The sequence below is a fragment of the Myotis daubentonii genome, chromosome 2, assembly GCF_963259705.1.
Source record: "Myotis daubentonii chromosome 2, mMyoDau2.1, whole genome shotgun sequence".
NCBI lineage: Eukaryota > Metazoa > Chordata > Mammalia > Chiroptera > Vespertilionidae > Myotis > Myotis daubentonii.
In genome coordinates, this window is record NC_081841.1 from 195,253,522 (window position 1) to 195,277,713 (window position 24,192).

At 48.0% G+C, this 24,192-nt stretch overlaps 2 protein-coding genes across 15 annotated transcripts in view; one reads left to right on the forward strand and one right to left on the reverse strand.

Moving 5' to 3' along the window:
• Positions 1 to 9,942, forward strand: part of SH2D4A (SH2 domain containing 4A) — a 482,539-nt gene extending 472,597 nt beyond the window's left edge. Inside the window, exon 11 of the transcript XR_009451381.1 lies at positions 9,704 to 9,942. The gene's annotated coding sequence lies outside the window, so the exon portion shown is untranslated. The remainder of the gene's footprint in view (positions 1 to 9,703) is intronic.
• POMK (protein O-mannose kinase) lies at positions 169 to 22,494 on the reverse strand. Of its 14 annotated transcripts, XM_059685260.1 has the most exons (6): positions 22,083 to 22,484; positions 20,920 to 21,012; positions 20,375 to 20,464; positions 16,454 to 16,550; positions 15,162 to 15,464; positions 169 to 4,916 (listed from the first exon to the last, which is right to left on the reverse strand). In XM_059685260.1, the coding sequence occupies exons 5-6, from the start codon at positions 15,441 to 15,443 to the stop codon at positions 4,146 to 4,148; spliced, it is 1,053 nt and encodes a 350-aa protein (XP_059541243.1). In that variant the 5' UTR covers positions 15,444 to 15,464; positions 16,454 to 16,550; positions 20,375 to 20,464; positions 20,920 to 21,012; positions 22,083 to 22,484; the 3' UTR covers positions 169 to 4,145. The 14 variants fall into 14 exon arrangements, 10 of the variants coding, with proteins under 10 accessions (XP_059541243.1, XP_059541241.1, XP_059541248.1 ...); XM_059685258.1 differs by lacking the exon at positions 20,920 to 21,012; XM_059685265.1 differs by lacking the exons at positions 16,454 to 16,550; positions 20,920 to 21,012 and adding an exon at positions 18,683 to 18,941.
• Between the last annotated feature and the right edge of the window lie 1,698 nt (positions 22,495 to 24,192).

Sequence of the window (24,192 nt, forward strand, 5' to 3'; positions counted from 1 at the left end):
GACACATAATGGAAAGATAAACGCTAAACTTACAGCTAACATGACACTTAAAAAACTAAATGTTTCCCCCTTCCATCAGGAACAAGGCAAGGATAATCGCACACATCATTTCTACTCAGCATTGCCCTGGGGTCCTGCTCAGTGCAAGAAGGCAAGGAGAAGAAAGGAAAAAAGCATACAAATTGGCTTTATTCAAATATGGTATGAATAAATGTGTGGAAACTCTTAAGGAATCTTCCACACACACACACCGAAATTACCAGAATTTATAAGTGAATTTAACAAGGTCACAGAATTCAAAGTCAATATACAAAAATCAATTGTATTTTCATATCAAGATGTAAACAAAATTGGAACTTGACTTTTTAAAAATAGCATTTACAATAGAATTTTTTAAAATTAATACTTAAATAACTTTAACAAAACAGGTATAAGACCTGAACACTAAAAACTACAAAACATGACTGAGAGAAATTAAAGAAGACCTAAATAGTTGGAGAGATATACCATGTTCGTAGATTAGAAGAACCACTACTGTTAAAATGCCAGTTTTCCCCAAACTGATCTATATAGAGTGCAATCCAAAAAAAAATAAAAAATCCCAGGTTACTTCTTGTGTGTATATGTGTGTGTGTGTGTGTGTAGAAATTGACAACTGATTTTAAAATTTATATGGAAATGTAAAATGATTTTGAAAAAGAACAACAGAATTGTAGGTCTTGCACTGAGTTCAAGATTTACTATAAAGCTATAGTAATCAAGATAGTGTGTTATCAGCATAAGGTAATAATATAGATCAACAGAACAAGATAGAGAGAGCCTAAACGTAAACACACAGTACTGGTTTTTCACCAAGTTACCAAAGCAATTTAATGGGGGAAATAATGTTTTCAATAAATGATGCTAAAACAATCATTTCAATAAACGATGCTACGTGCAGGAAAAAGTGAACTTTAACCTTAGCATATAAACAACTGAACTGGAAATTAAATATGGACCTCAATGTAAAAGCTAAAACTATAAAACTCCTGGAAGAAAATAAAGGAGAAAACCTTCATGACTTTCTTAAATAATATATAAACTATTTTATTTTTTGTTAATCCTCACCCAAGGATATTTTTTTCCATTGATTTTTTAGAGACAGTGGAAGGGAGAGGGAGAGACAGAGAAAGAGAAACATTGATGTGAGAGAGACACATCAATTGGTTGCCTCCTGCTCCCACCCAGGGCGGGCGATTGAGCCTGCAACCTAAGTATGTGCCCTTGACTGGAATTGAACCTGGGACCCTTTGGTCCATGGGCAGATGCTCTATCCATTGGGCCAAACTGGCTAGGGCTAAACCATTTTAAAACACAAACTTAAACAAAACATAGTTAAGAAAATGAAAAGGCAAGCCTCTGGCTGTGAGAAAAGATTTGCAAAAGATATATCTAGTAACAGACTTAATTCCAGGTTACACAATGAACTCTAACAATTTAATAATAAGCAAATTATTTATAAATGGGGAAAAGATTTGGACTCTTCACCAGAGATGTGAATGGCCAATAAACATAAAAAGGTTCTCAGCATCACTTATCTTTGGGAAAATGCCAATAAAAACTACAATGAGATGGCACTACACACCCACTAGCGTCGCTAAAATTAAATTAGCTGATAACAAGTGTAGGCTAAGAGTGTGGAGCAAATGGAACTCTTGAACACTGCTATTGGAACATGGTACAGATGCTTTGAATAACAGTTTAGAAGTTTCTTATAAAGTTAAACATATACTTAAATGTGATCATAGGAATACTCCTAGGTATTTACCCAAAAGAATTGTATTTAAATGGTAACAGCAGTTTATTTCATAATAGCCCCAACCTAGAAACAGCCCCGTGTCCATCAGCAGATGGCTGATGAACATACATATAATGGAATATTACTTACCAATAAAAAGATATGAATTACTGATGCAAACAATATGGATGGATTTCAAAACCACTGCAATGAATAAAAAAGGTACAAAAATGTTTATACCACACTGTATGGTTCCAATTATGATATTTGGGAGAAAATTCTAATCTTTCTGAAAAGCAAGCAGAGTCATTGCCTGAGGCCAGCAGTTGGGAAAGGACTGAAGGGGGGGGGGGGACAGGACACATGGGAAATTCTAGGAGGGAAATGTTTTATCTGTAGGGGTGATGACATGAGTAGATAAATATATCAAAACTCATTGAAATACATACTTAAACTGGTTGCATTTTATTATATATAAACTAGGTTTTTGCCTTGGAAAATCAGATGGGTGGTGTGCCACTTACAGACGTAGGAAACAAGCAGCAAATCTGGCTCAGAGAAGAGTTATTTGGGAAATGTTGAATGTGAGGTATTCTTTGTGTGGATCTGTTTTCAGTTCACTTGGGTAAATACTTGAGAGCGGAATTGCTGGGTCACAGTAATTCTATTTTGAACTTTCTAAAAAGTGCCAGACTGTTTTCCAAAGTGGCTGCACCATTTTACATTCCCACCGGCAATGTCTGAGGGTTTCAGTTCTTCACATCCTCACCAACACTTGTTATTGTCCATCCTTTTGATTACAGCCCTCCTAGCGGGTTGTGGCGGAGTTTTTATAACAAAAAGCAGCAGTTAAAACAATACTGTGGGCAAGCACATTCTCTGATCAACCAGAGGACCCAGTCAACCACAGGCAGTAGACGAGGGGGTAAGACTGATACTACTTCCGTATCAGTGCCTGTGGTGCCCTGTCTGACAGTTAAGGGCAGTGGTTGTCACTGCCCTGGGGACCAGTTAGAAATGCAAAGTTTTGGACTCTATCCCACCAGACCTTCTGAGTCAGAGACTCTGGGGTCCCTGTGATTCCAGTGATCCCACCCCTCCATGTCAGCTTTAACCACCTAATTAGGGATGATTAATATGCACCAAATCCATCATCCTCTGCAAATGATGATGGTGAGCAAGGAAAGAGCTTTTTGAAGTTTCAATCATACAACTCAAGTGAAAGGGTTTGACACTTTCCAGTCATGAGTGACAGTGTTGATGTAAAATGTTCACAATAATTTGGACAGAGAAAACCCAGCAGGAAGGTAAACATGAATATCACAACTACCATCCAAGGCAGTAACACATGTCATTTCCCTCATACTTGTTGTTATAAATATTCCTTATTAATTAAAAATTTCAGCCCAGCTGGCATGGCTCAGTGGTTGAGCACTGACCTATGATCCAGGAGGTCACGGTTCAATTCTAGGTCAGGGCATATGCCCAGGTTGCTGGCTCGTTCCCCAGTGTGGGGCGTGCAGGAGGCAGCTGATCAATGACTCTCTTACCATTGATGTTTCTCTCTCTCTCTTTGAAATCAACCCTATATAATAAAAGGCTAATATGCAAATTGTCCCCTCGATAGGTGTTCAACCGGAAGTTTGACCAGGGGGTGGGGCTAACCAGCCAACCGCCCGTGACCCCTTCCCCTGGTCCCACCCCCAATCGGCCGCACCCACCCCGTTTAGGGCTGGCTGGCAAGATCCCACCTGTACACAAACTCGTGCACCGGGCCTCTTGTAAAAATATATTAAAAAACAAATTTCAAGAGCATGCCATCATGGTTCTCCTTAAGCTCCTAGGAAGGAGGACGGCACTGGAGCTTCACAGAACGATCATTTAAAACAGTAAGGGTGGCCCCACCCATACAAAGTGAAGCAGACCAGGGATACTCCCAGGACCTGGTATGTTGATTACCATCCAAAACAGAGGCAAGAAAATTCCTTGCAGAACTACTCTATGCTTCTTTCATATACTGCCATTTAAAATCGTCTGCCTTTCTTACAAGCTTACAAACTCAGTTATTAGGTCAGGGAAAGGCTCTTTGCAGCTATATCTTTCTGTAGTTACTCCCTTCAGATACAGGTCAGATTGACGGCTTCTCTGCATCTTCTCCTGGGAGCGGTCAGCGTTAGAAGTGAAGCCAGACTTAGATCACGTCGGTTGCTCTGGCTTAGCAATTTCCGCCCCGGTGGCCAGCAGAGGCAGCCGCTCACATGTGCACGTGGGTACAGAGGAGGAGCCACCTGGCTGAACAGCAGCAAGCTCACTGTCAGAGCAGAACTGCTGTTCCTTAACTCGCACCCCTCACTGACCGCACTAGTCTTCATAGCATTTCTCTGGTCTGAGACGTCACGGTGTCTCTGAGTGAATTCAGAACCTTCTGGTAAGTGTCCAGAATGGCCTGCGCGGTGGGCCTCTCTGCAGGAGTCTGGCTCTTACAGGCCTTATGAATGTCGAACAAATGGAATCGGACCATGTCGCTCCCTTCGACGTGCCCCAAAAGGAAACTGGAGACGTCGGGAATCTTCCAGATGTCGATCTTCTCGTCGTACGAGGGCATGAGATCGTCGCGAAAAGGCACGTCCTCTCCATAGGGCCACAGCTGCTCCGGAGCCACGAAATCCCCGTGAAGCTCCCTGTGGCCGCACTTCACCAACGCCCCGGCGCTGCGGTTCACCAGGGGCAGGGCGTCCAGGTCGTTCACCACGATGCTGAAGTTACTGGTCAGCAGGTACTGGGACAGCGTCTTGGGCAGGTCGTTGGAGTCGCACATGACCCGCGTGCCCAGGGGGCTGTGGTGTAGGTAGTGGATGATGCCCACGTAGTCCATGGCCAGCTGCAGCCGCTGCTGCCAGGTGTTCACGGCTTGGTACTTGGAAAGGTTGAGCGTCGCTTCCAGGCTGCTCAAGGACCCTAAGGGGTGATACTCGGTGAGAATAGTGTTGTCATCTTCACAGAAGCCAAGCAGCGTGACAACATGTTTGCTCTGCAGAGATTTCAGCATCTGCAGTCCGTGGAGGAAATCGTCTTTCATCTCCAGACTGGTGAGCCGTGAGAGAGCGACTTTGCGTTCCTTCCACTCGGACAGAAAGACCTGAAACAGAGCCAGAGCACATCACCTGGGTTAGAGAGCCGGCAAACAACTCCACAGATATCTTTAAGAACTGGATGTGGTACAGAGGATACAGAAATTGATGAGACACAGACCTGACCCTAGGGTTGCTCTTAGTCTAGTTATAAAGACTCACTTATGAGCAAACACAAGATACCTAGCGAGGCAAGTGCCCTATTGGCGGGAGGCTGTGGAAGGACTGGCTCTGGTCAGGGTGCTGCGGGGCCATCCGTCCGGCCATCCGGAGAGGGTGCCGGAAGGCTCCTGGGAATTACTCTAAAGCAGGGGCGGGGAATGTCCGGCCCTGAGGCCATATAAGGCCTGCGAAATCATTTGGTCTGGCCCTGCCAAGGCATTAGGGGAGAGTTAATTAAATGTCTGACCAAATATAGCTGGCTAATTTTTAAGTTGATAATTTTGTATGGCCTGTGAATGATGTTATAAATATCCAAATGGCCCTTAGCTGAAAAAAGGTTCCCCACCCCTGCTGTAAGGATGACCAGGGCTTGCAGGGTGGATGTGAGGACGGGAAACGCATTCCCAGGAGAGGGGACTGCGTGTGTACGGTAAGGCACTGAGTGGCAAAAAGACTACCAGTTCCAAAATACTGCAGCACAAAGGGGGAGAAGAGATGACTGGAAAATCCTACACAGGCAGTGAGCCCAGCCAGCCCATCACACATAACAAGATTATGCACTAATTTTAAAAGGTAGCACAGTAAACCACAAATAGGAATAGTTCTATGTAAGGTAAACATTTTGACATGGTCTGTGGGTTTGTGTGACTTCAGCTGTACAAGTAGGAGTGGAAATGCCACAAACACCAGACTTGCCCTGGTTCACAGCTTCCAGAAAACTGTCCGGTACTGCCTTAGATCCTCAATTATTATTAGGTAGGCAAGGCTTGCAGGAAGTGCTGTAATTAAGAACCTCTGACCTTCCCCTTAAATTCCCAAAGGAAAGGCAGAAGACTGCAGAAGAGAAAACAGCTCCAAGCCCTGATCCCTGCCCCAGGCTGCTGCTGCCCCCAGTGGGCTGTGTCTCTCTGGGCTCTGCTTCTTCATTGTGAACGTAAGAAAGAAATTTGGGACATGATTTATCAAGAACTTTTAACATCTAAGTCTATATCTATTTAAGACAATAATTTAAAATAGATAAAAAGTTGTAGGAATAGCCGAAACCTGTTTGGCTCAGTGGATAGAGCGTCGGCCTACGGACTGAAGGGTCCCAGGTTCGATTCCGGTCAAGGGCATGTACCTGGGTTGCGGGCATATCCCCAGTAGGGGGTGTGCAGGAGGCAGCTGATCGATGTTTCTCTCTCATCGATGTTTCTAACTCTCTATCTCTCTCCCTTCCTCTCTGTAAAAAATCAATAAAATATATTTAAAAAAAAAAAAAAAAGTTGTAGGAATAAAAATCTGGCATTATTTACAAAAACATAAACTGGAAGCTATCCATCCATCAAAGAATAGGGAGTAGTTCAGTTATGGTAGGTTCACTTAAAAGAATATTATGTGGTCAACAAAATGCATACATTGATAGAGTTTTCACAGATAAAAGTATGCTGCAAATGAAAACAGGCTATAAAATTACACAGAAATCAAAGAAAGAGGCTAATGTTTCAGCTCGCAGTCATATGGTACAATTCTGGGTGATATTCTTTACACCTTTTGGTATTTTCCATCTTTTCCAGAATGAATATATATTACTTTCATATTTTAAGACATTTTTTAACAGAACTCAAATATTATATCCAATGGAGGTGGGCCAGAGGACTCTGAAGATTTCTGTTGGATCTGAGGACGATTCACTAATAGAAAAACCCATGTAATGGATTGGGTTCTCTTTCCCATCTAGCTCTAGAATTTTGCAGAGACCTGTAACATGATTTTAAAGACATGATGGAAATTTAAATTATTTCCCATTTCTTTTTAACAGCAATCCTACATAATAAAAGCATAGTATGCAAATTGTCCCCTAGACTGGGAGTTTGTCCGGGAGTTCAACCAGGGGACGGGGCTGGCCAGCAGCAGGCAGCCGTGGGAAGAGAGGGAGGCCCTGGCCAGCAGCCGACAGCCACTAGGGACCCTACCAGTGCATGAATTTCATGCACTGGGCCTCTAGTGTTACAATAAATAGGCTTATAGTTACATTTCTGTGGTGGGCTGGCATGGCCATGGCATACTCAGCCCCACATTGGGTGCCTTATGTGCTGCGTCAGCTCAGCCAGGTTCAGTGAGCCCGAGGGGGGCGGTGAAGGATTGAGAAAAGACAGACAAGAGAATGAAAGCTGGGACTCGGTGGGACGCTGTCCTCTCTGATGGAGAAAGACAGTGCCACGGACTACAAGCTGTGTCTTTATTTTATAGCCAGATTCCACGAGACAAAGATGTTTACAACATTCTCGTGGGTTTCAATCCTACTCAATCACATGCACCTGAACTCTATCAAGCCCACAACACTCAGGCACGTGGGACCACGTGTTCAGACCATAGGTTCAAGCTTACAACTATAGCTGTTGGCTATAATTGTGCTGGGAGGGCCCTGCCCTCCAAGTTGGGACTTCCACGTGGCCATGAGAGGACTGTGCCCTCTCATTCATCCGAGGCTTGAACCTGTCCAAACACTGTAGCCCAGCGGTTCTCAACCTGTCAGGGAAAGCCGCTTAGAGAAGTGACATCTGAGCTGAGACCTAGATGACCAGGAACTAGCCATGTCAGAGGTGGAGGAAGAGGATTTCAGGCAGAGAACAGCAACTACAAAGGCCCTGAGAGAAAGGCTGTTTGATCAAGGACCAAAAGAAAGGTAGGTGAGCCCTAGCTGGTTTGGTTCAGTGGCTAGAGCGTCGGCCTGCGGACTGAAGGGTCCCGGGTTCGATTCCAGTCAAGGGCACATGCCTGGGTTGCGGGCTCGAACCCCGGGGCTGCAAGAGGCAGCCAATCAATGATTCTCTCTCATCATTGATGTTTCTATTTCTCTCTCCCTCTCCCTTCCTCTCTGAATTCAATGAAAATATATTTAAAAAAAAGAAAGGTAGGTAAGTGCAGGGTAGAGGGAGTGAGGATGATGTCGGGGGTGAGTTTGGGGGTAGCAGGGACAGATCATGGTAGGAGGTTTGTATCCTCCCCCCCTCCCAGGGCAATGGGAAGCCACTGAAGGGGTTTTAAGGAGGAGAATGCGTGGTCGGAATTGTGTTAGGAAGTGGCTCTGCCTGGTGCATGGTGAAGGGCAAAAGTGGAAGCAGGGATGCCAGTTCCAAGGCAAGAGCTAATGCGGACTTCACTAAAATGGGCCGGGGACGGAGGTTATCGAACAGGTTTGGGATGTGGGTGAGAGGACTCCAGGTGACTCCCAGGTTTTGGCTCGAGCGACTAGGTGAGAGGTGATGGCATTCTCTGCGATTTTAAGGCTGGGGAAGAACAGGTTTCAGAACAGGAAATGACCAAGTGCCAAACTGGATGTACTTCGATGCTCAAGAGCCCTCCAAGCAGAGGTGTGGAATAAATAGCTGGATACACAAATCTATGGCTCCGGGGAGGGGTACAGGCTGGAGATATAAATTTGGGAGTCACCAGCATATAAATTGTATTTAAAGCAATGGCACTAGATTAAATCAACTAAACGTGTATCTAAAGAAGACAGAAGAAGAGGTCCAGGAAGGAACCAAAAGGAATCAGGTTTCTCAGCCTCAGGACCACCGACATTTTGGACCAGATATTGTTTGTCGAGGATGACTAGCAGCATCCCTGGCCTCCACCCACTGGATGCCAGCAGCACCCCCACAGCCCCCACTATGACAACCTCAAATGTATCTCTACTCGTTGTATCTCTACTTGTTGCTAAACGTCCCCAAGCGCCCTCTGATTTGGAGGCAGGATGGGGAACAGAACCAGCAAAGGATAGGCATCAGGAGTGGCCAGCGAGGGAGGAGGAACGCGAAAAACACGTCACAGCGCGAAGAGCCAGGGCCGCAAGCAGAGAGGAGTCAATTGGATCAGGACTGCGAGAAGGAGCAAGAGGAAGACAGAGGACGCCCACCCTGAGGCGCACAGGCTCCGTGTGAGAGCCGTGGCGGGCGGAGTCTGGAAGCCGCAGGGCGGAGGGCGGAAGCATGAAAGAGAGAAGAGGCAGGAGAGCTGTGGCAGCTTGACTACAGAGGGAGGGGGGATCAAGAGAAGAGGATGGCCTTATTCAAAGCACATGCCTGTGTGCCCGTAGGAATGATCCTCAGAGCGGGAAACGCTGATGACGAGAGAGAGAGAGAGAGAGAGAGAGAGAGAGAGAGAGAGAGAGAGAGAGAGGGGGGGGGGGGGGGGACTGAAGCGAGGGAAGTTGTGAGGAGTCAGGGACCAACCACGCCTGAGCTGGAGGTTCAAGGACTAGTGGTGGGAATTTGAGGAAATTCCCTTTAGGTGGCTTCTATTTCACCCTAACTCATGTAACAAGGTCATCAGCTAAGTCAGGGGTTGGGGTGTTGAGGAAATATCTGTCTCAGAGACTGGGAAGGAAAAGTTACTGAAGGAATAGAGTAGCCAGCTGGTCTGTGCTGAGTGCACAGCTGAGATCTGTGGTCGTGCGCTCAATCACACAGCTGTGCTTAAGTGCGGATGGGTAGTGGGTCAGCCGGGGTTGGGGCTCTCCAGCCAGGCACGATGGAGAGAGATGAAAGGGAGTTGTGGCAAGTGTGTGAGGGAAGGTGATGAGGATGATGGCCACGGGACCTCCGCTGCTGGGTAAATCGGGGAGTGCAGGCAGGAGCATGTCAGAAAGTGAAGACGCGCCGAAACCGGTTTGGCTCAGTGGATAGAGCGTCGGCCTGTGGACTAAAAGGTCCCAGGTTCGATTCCAGTCAAGGGCATGTACCTTGGTTGCGGGCACATCCCCAGTGGGGAGTGTGCAGGAGGCAGCTGATCGATGTTTCTCTCCCATCGATGTTTCTAACTCTCTATCCCTCTCCCTTCCTCTCTGTAAAAAAATCAATAAAATATATTTTTTAAAAAAAGTGAAAACGTAACACCAATGGTCCCAATGAGACAGGAATTACTGGAGCAGGGGCGCTAGGGAGGAGGTGGGGGGCAGAGAGTGGGGCGTCAAGAACTCTGGTTACAGAAACTCCTACTGAGAAACCCGTGCCCTCCCAGTGTGGGTGTCAGTGAGGAGGGCGCCCACCTGCATGGAAAGGCAGGAAGCTTGTTCCTTCAGGGCTTGTTCAGATGAGGGAGGAGGGGGGAAGGGGAGATGAGGAAGGAGAGCCAGAGTTATGGCAGGTTTACTACAGAGAGAGGGGAATGAAAGTTCTATTTAAAGAGTGTGTGTTTGTGCACCAATAGGAATGATCCTCTGAGTGGGAAAAACTGAAGTGCAGGAGCCGTGAGAAGTCAGGGGCCAACCACACCTGAGCTGGAGGTTCAAGGTCTCCTGGAGGGCAGTGAGAGTCTACGCTGGGCCAGACCTGCACAGGCGCTGATGGGGCAAGACCAACGGGCTCCTGACCCCAACCCGCTAGCATCGGTGCTCAGGGTACTTTTGCCCTGAGAGCAAGTTTTGGCCAAAAGCACACAGAGAATAAATGTAACAGCTTTTAGTCACACTAATAAACAAACACATTCCTCGGGGTTGGTACCCACATTACTAAATCCCGTATTTGGATGGGCACGATGTGTAGAATTCCCTAAAATCAAGTCTATCCTCATACAACAATGATTTGCCACCATCAAAGCTACTCAAAAACATACCCTCTGAGGTAAAAAGCAATTCCAAAAAATAAAATTTAAAATGTTCCAAGTGATTCCAATACGAAACAAGTTGGCGGGAACCTCGTTGGAGGGGACAAATTCACTGCCATGTCCTCTTCTCTACTTCATCCTTTCGTGGTGATTTCTTCACATCCGAATGCTTTCAATACCATCCCAAATACACATTCCCCAAACCAAGACCTCCAAATGCTGGACTCGGACATCCAACCAACTGCCTGCATGACGTCTCCCTGTGGACATCTAATCGGCCTCGCCATGTCAGCCTCACGCACACAGTCTGCTCCTTCCCATCTTCTCCGTATCAGGTAATGACGACGCTATTTGTCCTGTTACCCAGGCCAAGAACCTGGTAGTCACCCTCTTTCCCTTGTACCCCACATCCAATCTATTGGCTCTACCTTTAAAATAGGACTGACTCCATCCACTGCTAACAGCTGGCCAAGCTGTGACCATCTCTCAGCTGCCAGGCCTAGCCCGGCCACCTCCGGTCCCTCTCTGACTGTGTGCTACCTCTCCTCCTCACCCTGCCCCTGGGCTCACGGGCTCCTTCCTGCGCCCCAGACAACCAAGCGGGTTTATCTTGGGCCCTCTGCTGGTACCCACCTCTCCACTGGAACATCCTTTCCCCAAATATCCACACAGCTCACTCTCGGGCGGTTCCGGCCACCTAGAGGAACAAGCCTGTCACCCGCCCTGCTCTGTCTTCACAGCGCATCACGGACATGTTTCAATACACACTGTTCCTTATTTTCCTGACTGTCTGACTCCCCAACTAGAAAGCAAGCTTCAAGGATCTTTGTTTCTTTCACTGTCTCACCCCTAACAGCCACAACAATGAATGAATGACTCTTTAAAAGAACCAGTTACCTTGTTTTATGGTGCTACTTTATATCAATGCCTGTCCCTTCTCCCTGTCTAACTGACTTCTTCCTTTAAGATGTCTCCTTTCCACATTCATGGGAGCAGCAGCCGGGGTACCCATCTCCCAAAATAAAGACCAGCACTTTATCAAGCTGCAGCCCCTCATGCATTTTTCTGCTCCCTCCTTCCCTTTCACTAGTCATTCAGCGCATCCTCACAAAGGACCTGTCTTTGTTCAACAGTCCTGAACTGGCTTCCAGAGTCGCTCTTTGTTTTATCAGTAAGCCTCGGTTACCATGGAAATGATGGCCACCAAAATGCAGCACACACTCCTTGCTGATAAGTCAAGGGCTCTTAAAGCCTCTGAGAACTGAATTCACCCCTTTGGCTTCTCTCATTAAAATTAAAAACCTAAAAAAAATCAACATACCATCATAGAGTATGAATAGTAAGAATGAAAAATATTGCCCACAATCCTTCACTGTAGCACAATTTCTATCATTTCTATATATTTTTTAAAAATATATATTTTATTGATTTTTTACAGAGAGGAAGGGAAAGGATAGAGAGTTAGAAACATCAATGAGAGAGAAAAATCGATCAGCTCCCTCCCGCACACCCCCCACTGGGGATGTGCTCGCTATCAAGGTACATGCCCCCGACCGGAATCGAAACTGGGACACTTAAGTAGGCAGGCCAAAGCTCTATCCACTGAGTCAAACTGGTTAGGGCCAGTTTTATATTTTTTTACATAAACACATGATTTTGCAGTTGAATACAGTATATTCAACAATTCTGTATTTTGCTTTTTTTACTTCTCATCCTAACTTTTTTTCATGTTGCTGCCCGGGTTCCTGACTACACTTAATGGTTACAGAATATTCTATCAAGTGGTTGGACCATAACTTAATTAACCATACTGCTGCAGTTACTATTTCTAGTTTTCTATTACTATCCAAAACAAAGCAGCCCAGCCGGGCGCGGCTCAGTGGTTGAGCATCGACCTATGAACCAGGAAGTCATGGTTCGACCCCTGGTCAGGGCACATGCCCAGATTGCAGGCTTGATCCCCAGTGGGGACTGTGCAGGAGGCAGCTGATCAATGATTCTCTCATCACTGATGTTTCTATCTCGTTCCCTCTCCCTTCTTCTCTGAAATCAATAAAAATATATTATAAAAATCCACAAAAACAAAGCAAAGCATTTCTTTAAGCATTTAGCTTTTTTCCTTCCACCAGATTGTTTTATTAGATTGCCGGGAGCCGGTCCATCCTTGCTGTTTCAAGGGACCTGGCATATATGGCATACGGTTCTTAATATGTTTGCTCACCTTCTTGGCACTGTTTTTTAACCAAGGTCACCTCTCCGAGAAAGGTTGAATCCCCAGGTAGGGATTTTCCCCTGAAGTTAGGGAGGGAATAAAACCCCTCAACTAAGTGCCAGGCGGGTAATTAATCCCTTTAACTACGAACAATCATGCTTAAACTACATAATCTTTTCTCCCTGGAATGGAGATAAGAAACGCCCTAACCTTTGTAATAGAGATTGATAGGATTGAATCAACTGGTATAAATACAGTTGTAACAAGACAGACTCACTCAGAACTTAGAAACACAGAACTCAGAACACAGGGCTTGGAAGACAGGACCAAGAGAGACAGAGCCTAGGCACAGAACCTACACAGAACGTTCTCTAGAGACAGAAGAACTTCGCTGGAGAGAGCATGCCGGAGGATCCTGGACAGGGACTGGCCTCGGAGCCTGGAGGCGGAGCCTGGCAAGAGATCAACTGAACACTGTCTCCATGCCCTTCCTTCTTCGCCGACTCCGTCCACACCTTTGGGGACCCCTGGACCTGCCGGGGTTGAACCCCGGCATCTGGCGCCCGAACAGGGACCCCTAGGTAAGCGCCCCGCACTCGGGACGGATCGGACTCCACCGTAGGAAGAGGGTGGATAGTCTTCGCCGACTCCGTCCACACCTTTGGGAACCCCTGGAACAGGATTCCCCTAGGTAAGCTCCCCCATTGAGAACCCCCACACTCGGGACGGATCAGACTCCACCGTAGGAAGAGGGTGGATAGTCTTCGCCGAATCCGTCCACACCTTTGGGAACCCCTGGAACAGGATTCCCTTAGGTAAGCCCCCCCCATTGAGAACCCCACACTCGGGACGGATAGGACTCCACCAGGGTGCTACAGACCCCCCTATAGAGGATAAGTAGGGTAAGAAGGTGGATAGTACAGAACTTAGATTGAGAAGATGTGCCATACTGAGTCCAAAGAAAGAAGACTCTGTATTGATTCTTAGATTGAGAAGATGTGCCATACTGAGTCCAAAGAAAGAAGACTCTGTATTGATCTTTAGATTAAGAAGATGTGCCATACTGAGTCTAAAGAAAAAAGACTCTGTATTGATCTTTTAACATATATGCTTGCTAGCAGAGGAATTGAGGTTGCTCCCAGTCAGACAGAACGTTTTATACAAGAAGTATGTCCATGCTTTTCTGAGGAAGGAAAGGTAAATGTAATGGCATGGGAGAAGGTAGGCCCAAGGAGCCTTATCCTTAACCCCACTGCAGCCTTTCTACCCTGGGAAAGTGCAGGATTGGCAAGCTCTCCCTGGGATGATAGATCAGGACTCAGGTAATAGTGGAAAGCACCAATCCTACTCTTAAAATGGATATAAGAGAGCATTTGAGGTTTTTCTTTTTAATGCTTGCTTTTAAAAAATAAAAAAGGGGGAATTTGCCGGGAGCCGGTCCATCCTTGCTGTTTCAAGGGACCTGGCATATATGGCATACGGTTCTTAATATGTTTGCTCACCTTCTTGGCACTGTTTTTTAACCAAGGTCACCTCTCCGAGAAAGGTTGAATCCCCAGGTAGGGATTTTCCCCTGAAGTTAGGGAGGGAATAAAACCCCTCAACTAAGTGCCAGGCGGGTAATTAATCCCTTTAACTACGAACAATCATGCTTAAACTACATAATCTTTTCTCCCTGGAATGGAGATAAGAAACGCCCTAACCTTTGTAATAGAGATTGATAGGATTGAATCAACTGGTATAAATACAGTTGTAACAAGACAGACTCACTCAGAACTTAGAAACACAGAACTCAGAACACAGGGCTTGGAAGACAGGACCAAGAGAGACAGAGCCTAGGCACAGAACCTACACAGAACGTTCTCTAGAGACAGAAGAACTTCGCTGGAGAGAGCATGCCGGAGGATCCTGGACAGGGACTGGCCTCGGAGCCTGGAGGCGGAGCCTGGCAAGAGATCAACTGAACACTGTCTCCATGCCCTTCCTTCTTCGCCGACTCCGTCCACACCTTTGGGGACCCCTGGACCTGCCGGGGTTGAACCCCGGCATATGGCGCCCGAACAGGGACCCCTAGGTAAGCGCCCCACACTCAGGACGGATAGGACTCCACCGTAGGAAGAGGGTGGATAGTCTTCGCCGACTCCGTCCACGCCTTTGGGGAACCCCTGGACCCGCTGGGGCTGGACCCCGGCATTAGATGTGCAGTTACTGGGCTCACGATGCCAAGTTGCTTTCCCAAAGGGCCGCCCATCAACACCGTGATGGTAACACAGGTTAATCAGGAACTCACTCTCTTCACGGCTCCCTCCCCAACACGCTTCAGCTGCCTCACTTCTGTCCTCAGCTCCTCACAGGACAGCCATGCTGAGCAGTTGTTCATCTGCCCCACTCTGAAGTGGCCATAGGGACAGTGCCGGGGGCCCAGGGCAGAACGCCGGGGGGCGATGAAGAAGCGATCGAGGCAGAGGTAGAGGAGCGCGTTCATGACAGCCATGGCCAGCAGCAGCCCCATGACTGGGGGCACCTCCCTGTGGGGGGGACACCTCCTACCGTCCTGCGGCTTCATCTCCATGTTGTTATCCTCTGTAACTTCCTGAAACATAAGATGAAACAAGTATTAATGGCTGTCTTTCATTTTCAGTAAGGTGTTTTGATGATGAGGGACTGACGGTGGCACACCCTCTAGGCCTCTTATACGCAAGGATCCTGCACTTTGGTGTCATCGTGAGGGTGAAAGAAGGGACTGAACGCTAGGTTCACACTAAATGCTCAGTGTCAGCTGCTCTCATAGTCAGTATTTTTTATTACAAACCACAGTCTGGGCTCCTCTATTATAGATTCAATTAGAAGGGAGGTGTTAGTGTGCGTCTGATTTTGTCTGACTCTCCCACCGTGTTTGCACCGAGTTGATATTCAATGCCGAGTTAGTCAAATGAAAGCAGCAAACTGGGGGTGTTCCCCCTAGTGGGACTGGGACAGAAGCTGGACAAGGGAGAGCAGTAGGGGACTTGCTGGGGTGATCGGAGGGGCTGCAATGCCGTTGAACCCAGCAAAGGAGCTGGCATGTTCCTTGGAAGGTACTCAAAAGCTCCTTAATGCTTTTAAGCAGCAAAGGCTACTCTTCAGCAGGCGTGAAAGGTGCACCTGGGGTGGAAGGGACTGAGGCCGAGGGACAGGCAATGAGCCGGGATTAGAGCCAACGAGTGCGTGAGCTAGAATGGTGGTGCTGAGAATGGAGAGGGTGACGCAAAGATGGACCTCACACTATGGAACCGCTGAGGGCGTGGTCACTCACCAAAGGAACGCCCTGGTGCCGGTGTGTTGTGAGGGCGGGCATCACAGCTTTAGTTGTTGGATGGTGGAGGGTTGGGAGGGGAGAAGGCTGGGGAAGGGCCCTGGACATCAGGTGCTGGACACTCAGGGTGCTGGAGGCAGACCCTACTCTGAATGAGAATGAACGGTGTCAATACCTCGACAAGGGAGGTGGTGCGTCAGTACCAGCTCTGGGACGCAGGGGGGACATCAGTGACAGGACTGACCCTGCACTTCTGGGGCCTGAGACACTTGTGAACGGAGCGTTACCTTCTAGGTACGTCTTCCTTCTGCCAGTTCAGGTCTCCATCCGGACACCAGGGCAGTCAGTGCTCTGGTGCTCCCCGGGCCCTGGTTTCAAAGGACCCTGCCACCATGTGCCAAAAGGCCTGCTACGGAAAATTACAACCCTGCACTCAGACCAATGGCATCGTACAAACGGCCCATCTTCCCAGGGGCCCTCGTTGTGCCCGGGTGTCCCGCGGGCTCCTGATTCCCAGGCTGGTGCAGCGGCTGCAGGAAGTCCTGCAGCCCAGCTGTGGTCAGACGCCCTGTCCGCTTGTCTGGAGGCGACGCTGAGCATCGGTGTGAACCTGGCCGTCTCCCAGAAACCAGACCCTGGGCTCCACTCTGCAATCCAGATCGGAACGTGACCGCTTTACAGACAGCCCTGCTTGCCTCTGAGCCCATCAAAACAAAGCTTCGTGTCAATTTTGCCTAAACGCCACCTGTAATAATGCTGTGCCCCAAATCCTGTAATAACACCCTTTTCCGCCGACAGAGACACCAGGTCTCAACGCTGTGCAGCTCACGCAGTCAATGGGTCAATAAACCTGACTGGTTCGTTCCCATGGCCTACGCCCCCTCTCTTCAAACTATCACCTCGACCCCCACTGATGATCCTGTTACCTATATTCCTGGGAAAACAGAAGCCACCAGAGAGCACTGCCACAAGCTGCCAACATCACCGCGCAGGCTCCTGCTCCCTGTACCCCCTCTCCTGTGACTAGGAACAAAGGGGGGTTCCCAGCTCTGCACCTGTGCACAGATCCCTCTCTCGCGCCTGCTCACAGGCACTGCCCCAGCAGGTCTCCCCTCTTCTCCTGCATCATGGCCAGGGGAAGGGAAGAAGCAGCTGGTCAATGATTCTCTCTCATTATTGATGTTTCTATCTCTCCCTCCTCTTCCTTCCTCTCTGAAATCAATAAAAATATTTTTTTAAAAACTATCTATACTCACTATCTCCATCTCTCTCCTCCATTTCTCTTGAACTCAATGCTACTCCACCCGCACTGACCCTATCAAAGTGACCTCCACATTGGTAAACACAACAGTCAATTCACAGTCCTGGTATTGACCTCTCAGCATAGCTGATCACTCCTTCCTTCTTCAAACGCATTTACTTGGTTCCCAGGAAACTTCACTCTGGTGGCTCCCCAGTCTCTGTCTGTAAATGCCGGGTGCCCCAGGGCTCAGATTTGACCTCTTCACTCCCTCCCTCAAGGGGGTTATCTATCCAGAGTCATGACTCTCCGTCTCCTGCTGACCGCTCCCAAGTGTCCAATAAAAAATACAATAACTCAAATTTTAAATGGGCAAAGAACTTGAATAGACATTTCTCCAAAGATATATAGATGGCCAATAGGCACATGAAAAGATGCTCAACTTGATTAGCGATCAGGGTAATGCAAATCCCTCCACACATCCACTAGGATGCTGTAATAAAAAAGTCAGGCAATAACAAGTATAGACAAGGATGTGGAGAAACAGGAACCCTCATGCATTGCTGGTGAGAATGTAAAATGGTGCAGCCACTGTGGAAAACAGTCTGGCAGGTCCTTAAAGCTAAACAAAATGTTGCCATATCACCCAGTAAACCCACTGCTCGGTATATACCCAAGAAAACATACATTCATATAAACACCTGTAGATGAATGCTTATAGCCATGTTATTCATAATTGCCTACTTCCCAAACTCAACACCTGCTTCCTCCCTTGCCCCCCAAATAGCTGTTTTCAGTGCTCACAATCTCAATAAATGACAATTGTATTCTTCCAGTCACCCAGGCCAGGGAAGCTGCAGGTCAAGGGTCAGCACAGTGACATTGCTCCTCCAAGCAGGAAGTTTTAGAAATAATGGGTTCTTCTACAATTCTGTGTGCTTTTTCTAATTATCTGAAGAAAAGGCTGCTTTGCTTATCCCTGCTGTAAGAGGTGCCCAGTAAACCCTGGCTCTACTGAACTGCTCCAGCATTACTCAACAACCTCCTTTTCTTTTTCTTTTTAATCCTCACTCAAGGACATAATTTTTAATTGATTTTTGAGAGAGGAAGGAGGGAAAGAAGGGAAGGAGAAAAAGAGAGAGAGAGTGAGAGAGAGAGAGATCAGTTGCCTCCCATATGTGCCCCAACTGGGGATCAAACCCAAAACCTAGGTATGTGCCCTGACGGGGAATCGAACACACAACCGTTTGGTATACAGGACGACGCTCCAACCAACCGAGCCACCCGGCCAGGGCAACAACCTGCTTTTCTTGAATCGATGCCATCTGCTCACACCACCGCCTGTCTTCCAGCTATGCCCAGCAACATTCTGACGGTTGCTTGCTCCCCTTTCTCATCAAGATCCCAGGCCCAGATCTTTCTCTCCGGCCCATGCTGCCATCCTCAGGGGCTTCAGATGAAACTCTGATGACTTTTACCACTCAGGCCTCCCAGGCTCTGGAGCTTCTCCCACCAGTCCTGATCCTCGGAAGATGCTCAGAAAGAAACGAGTCGAACAGCTGCCAGCTCTCCTCGGCAACACTGACAGCTGACCAAGTGTCTCATTTAGACCTCAGGTCAGGGACCAGCAAACCTTTTTCTGTAAACGTCCCGATAATAAATATTTAGCTATAGGGCGGAGGCGGACACTGAGGTAACCACATCACTGTGACTCCTGGTACACCGAGCAGCAGTGCCCGGGATGAGAGGCCACAGCTGCTCAACCTATCACCAGAGCAGCCCCACATATGACATATACAAATGCACATGGCTTAATTGTAACAAAACTTTATTTATGGACAATGACATTTGCATTTCACATAGTTTTCATTGTCACAAAAGATTATTCTTTTGACTTTTCTTAGCTCGCAGTCGTACAGAAACAGGTGGTGGGCAGCAGTTGGCCAAGCCCAGCATAGGTGTGGATTCTCCTGTGGGTCTGCTGCAGGCCATCTTCCCATTCTATGGTTCCCTCTCTGTAATCTCGCCCATTAACGTGGCTTTCACGCCACATAAACACTGATTTCCAAGTCTCTACCGTGGGCCAGATCTTCCTCCTAGGCGTCACTCAGCTGACTCTCCAATCTGGGATGGGTCTCTCTATCCCCAGCATGTCCCCTCTCCAGGGTTCCCTCTCTGTGACGGGCACACAACACACCCGTTCCCTTAAGTCACAAAACAGGAGATTCTAAAACAAGGGTGGGGAAGGTATGGCCCACCAAGGCAACTGCATTTATTATTTACTAGTGGCCCGGTGCACTATATTTGTGCATGGGGGAGGGGTGTCCCTCAGCCTGGCCTGCACCCTCTATCTGGGACCCCTACGGGGATGTCCGGCTGACGGTTTAGGCCCCATCCCACAGGGATCACTATCTGGGGCCGCTGGCTCCTAACCGCTCATGTGCCTGCCTGCCTGATCGCCCCCAACTAATCCCCCCTTCCGGCCTGATCACCCTCAACTGCCCTCCCCTGCTGGCCTGATCGCCCCCAACTGCCCTCCCCTGCTGGCCTGATCGCCCCCAACTGCCCTCCCCTGCTGGCCTGATCGCCCCCAACTGCCCTCCCCTGCCGGCTTGTTCACCCCTAACCACCTCTGCCTCGGCCCCGCCACCATGGCTTTGTCCAGAAGGACATCTGGAAGGTCTCCCGGTCTACTTAGCATATTACCCTCTTATTAGTATAGATTATTAAATTCAATAAATCTAGGAGCTTTTTTCAGAGCAACATAAATTTATATTAAGTGAATTATATTAAGCAAATAATGTTATAAGTATCCAAATGGCCCTTGGCAGGAAAAAGGTTTCCCACCCTTGCTCTAAACCAACCAGTCACCACATACAGTCAATTCTATGCCCAAATGGCTCTCAGATCTGCCCATTTCTCCCCGTTCTTGCTCCCCAGGCTGGTCTAAACCACCAGCATCTCTTACCTGGGCTTCTGCAACAGTTTCCTACATGGTCCCCTACGCTCTCCTTTTCAATCCACTCGCCACGCAGCAAATAGGATCTATTTTTCTTTCCTGAAATGTTTCAAGCACAGAGAAAACCAAAAAATAAGATTATGGACATCTATTCAGCTTTGTCAGGTAACACTGCATCATGTTTAAAGATCTTTTTTAAAGATATAAAAATATTACGAACACAGTTGAAGCCCCTGTGGACCCCGCCCAATCCTCCACTGCTCCCTCCCAGGAAATCACCCTCCACAAGTAGGTGTCGGTCAGCAGTTCTCAAACTGTGGTCCCTGGGCCTGCAGCATCCCCTCGGAACTTGAGAGAAATTCGAGTTCTTGGGTCCTCACTGCAGACTTACTGAATCAGAAACTCTGAGGTGGGGCCCAGAAATCTGTGTTGACAAGTCCTCCGGGTGACGCAGACGCACACTAAAGTTTGAGACTCCCTGATGCGTTTAATTCCCATACATGAGTTTTATTTTCACCGCATGAGCCCATTTCTTAAAAAGGGCTTTAGCCCACCTCAATACCCGATGGGCTTTTTTCTTTTAAAGTCATATTTCTGGGGTAGGATGCCCCGAGTCTGGGATAAGACCATGTCGCCGAGGAACCTCCCTGTCCAGAAATAAGCAAAAAAACATGGAATGTTACGGGTTGTGAAAAATACCCAGCAAGTTAAGGAATAACAGTTGGGGCCCGCTGGGTAGGAGAATGCAGGCACTGTTCAGGCACAAAGGATTCCTGACACTGATAGGAAAAAGCTGGCAGACCAGGAAAAGACTGGGAATCACTGCTCTACATCAGCTTAACTGAAAAAAGAAAAGAAGGAAGGAAGGGAGGGAGAGAGGGCAATGGGACAAAATCAAGTTTTTACCAATTTACAAAATAAATATCTTATACAACCAGAGGAGACAGGGATTAATGTCACTTAATACAATTTAGAATGAAACCCTTAATTAAAATAATTGTGTTAAACATTCCGGATGCTGACTTAGCTTTAAGGCTCTATAGTAAAGGTAAGAGGTGGAGAAGACAGGACCACTAATGAGACAGCCAGCCCCGGCCGGTGGCCAGTTGGTTGGAGCGTGGTCCCCTGCACCAAAGGGATGCGGGTTCTGGTGCGGCACATACCTAGGTTGCAGGTTCAATCCCGGTCGGGACGCATACGAGAGGCAACCGATCCTTGTTTTTCTCTCTCTCTCTCTCTCTCTCTCTCTCTCTCTCTCTCTCTCCCCCCCTTCTTTCCTCTCTCTCTTTAAAAAATAGTAAGTCCATAAATGAAATGGCTAAATCCTGCTTTTTAAAAAAGAGCAGCATATGTTTACGCCTAACACAGAGCTTGGAGGCGGCTGGCACGGCCGGCACGGCTGGCACGAATGATCGCGTGCAGAATAAACTCCGGGAGAAGGACCGACGGTACAGCCTGGTGTTTCATGTCCAGCGCTCGCCGGGCAGGACGCGGAGGGGCCCCGCGTGGCCTCCGGTAGGACTCGGGGCGGGCCACCCAAGAGGCGCGGCGGGGCTGCCCGGGCTTGGCTTGGGGGACGCGGGCCGGGCCTGGGCCAGACCCCGCGGGAGGCCGAGCTGCGCTCCGCGCCCGCCCCGCGGCACCTCGCCTCGCCCCCCCGGTGCACAGCCACGACCCCCCGCATTGCCCCCGTCCCGAGCCCAAGCGCAGCGCCTACCTGCGGCCCCGGCAGGGCTCGCGGCCTCCTGCGCCTGCGCAGCCGGAAACGGGCCGGCAGGACGATCGCGAGGCTGCCCCCCGGCGCCCCCTGGTGTCCACCGCCCGCCGGACACCTGGAGGCCCGATGCTTCCAGACGCCGTGCACCGTCGGGGTCAGACTCCTCCTCTAGCTTCTTCTCCACAAACCTATGAGGACGGATGTGTTGACCTATCACTGTCGTAGACCAGACGCGCAACCCGGTGCTGGGTACGGCAGAGAGGGTCCCGGTCAGCGGATTACAAAGGGTGGCCCTCAGACCCAGTGCTGATGCTTCCCGTCTCCAGGGAAACCGTTAGACGCCAACATTCTCGGCGCCATCCCAGGGCGGAGTCTACCAGTCAACTTAGCCAGGTCTCCGGGCGATGCTGATGCCCTGCAGGGTGAGAACCACGGGTTGGAAGGGAAAGTCGGAGCAGAAAAGCTGACCTTCCCGCGTTCAAACGCCCCAAAGGAGGAGCCCTGGGATGGGAAACAAGCCTATTAAATAATTTTAAAAAAAAAAAGGGTGAGATATGAGAAACTTTGAACATGAGAACTTTGAACAGAAAAGTAATCAGGATGAAACTGACAAGACAGGAAATTAAGGAAAGAAATGAATAAAGTTAAGTGCAGTCAGTTCTGCTATAATACATTTAAATATATATGTATATATGTTTGATGTATTGGGAAATCATTTGAGTATCGTGTAATTTCCCATTTGTGTGTATGATTTCATCCTGGAGAAACAACAGGTGAATGCAGAAAACTGCACCAGCTGAGCTCACTGCACAGGAATGATCTCACACACACGTGCACTCCCCTCACCTCTGACAGTGTCTTCAATTCATCCCGTGTGTTTGAGCCACATGCATCCACACCTGGTGTTGCAACTTTCCAATCGATTTCGGCTAATTCTCCAACACTTCACAATAACTCACAAGCTGCAACCCTTCCAATGCCCACCTCCACAGCAAGCTTCAGGTGTTTTCCAAGGTAAACAGCCATAAAGCGTAAAACTGTACTGCCATTTTCTTTTTTTTTCTTTTTTTAACTGATTACATTTTTGAGCGTTGTATCTCTAACCCCATTTTTACCATAAGCCCCCTGGTTTTCTTTCGTGATTTTGCATGGCCATGTGATGTAGGAACACAGCATCACGTTCTAGCAGAACTGACTGAACAGCCCTAACCGGTTTGCTCAGTGGATAGAGCGTAAGCCTGCAGACTGAAGGGTCCTTTACCTTGGTTGCGGGCACATCCCCAGTTGGGACTGTGATGTTTCTCTCTCATTGATGTTTCTAACTCTCTATCCCTCTCCCTTCCTCTCTGTAAAAAAAAACAATAAAATATATTAACAACTTAAAAAAAAAAAAGAACTGACTGAAGAAAGGTTTTAAGTAGTTTTCAGGTGGAAGAACAGAGCAGATCGAGTAGGGAGAAGACATCTTAAGTTTGAAATGGAGGGGAGTCCAAGTTAGTATGCAGCAGGTGAGTGGGCAGTAATAAAGATTCCCCATATACAATAATTATCTCCCTCAAAGGACTCTGTGACACTTGGAGAGAACACACAGAGAAAAGAGCCACATCTGAGTTCTTGGAAACTGACTGACTCCATGCTCACAAAGTATCTTTTTGATAAATTGTCACCTTGTTAAACTTCAGACAGAAAATGTGAAGTGGTTAGGCCAGCGGTTCTCAAGCTGTGGGTCACGACCCCTTTGGGGGTCGAACGACCCTTTCACAGGGGTCACCTAAGACCATTGGAAAACACATATGTAATTACATATTGTTTTTGTGATTAATCACTATGCTTTATGTTCAATTTGGTTTTTGGTTTTTTTTTAAATATATTTTTATTGAGTTTTTACAGAGAGGAAGGGAGAGGGATAGAGAGTTAGAAACATCAATCAGCTGCCTCCTGCACACTCCCTACTGGGGATGTGCCCGCAACCAAGGTACATGCCCTTGACTGAATCGAACCCCGGGACCCTTCGGTCCGCAGGCCGATGCTCTATCCACTGAGCCAAACCGGTCAGGGCTTTATGTTCAATTTGTAACAATGAAAACACATCCTGCATATCAGATATTTA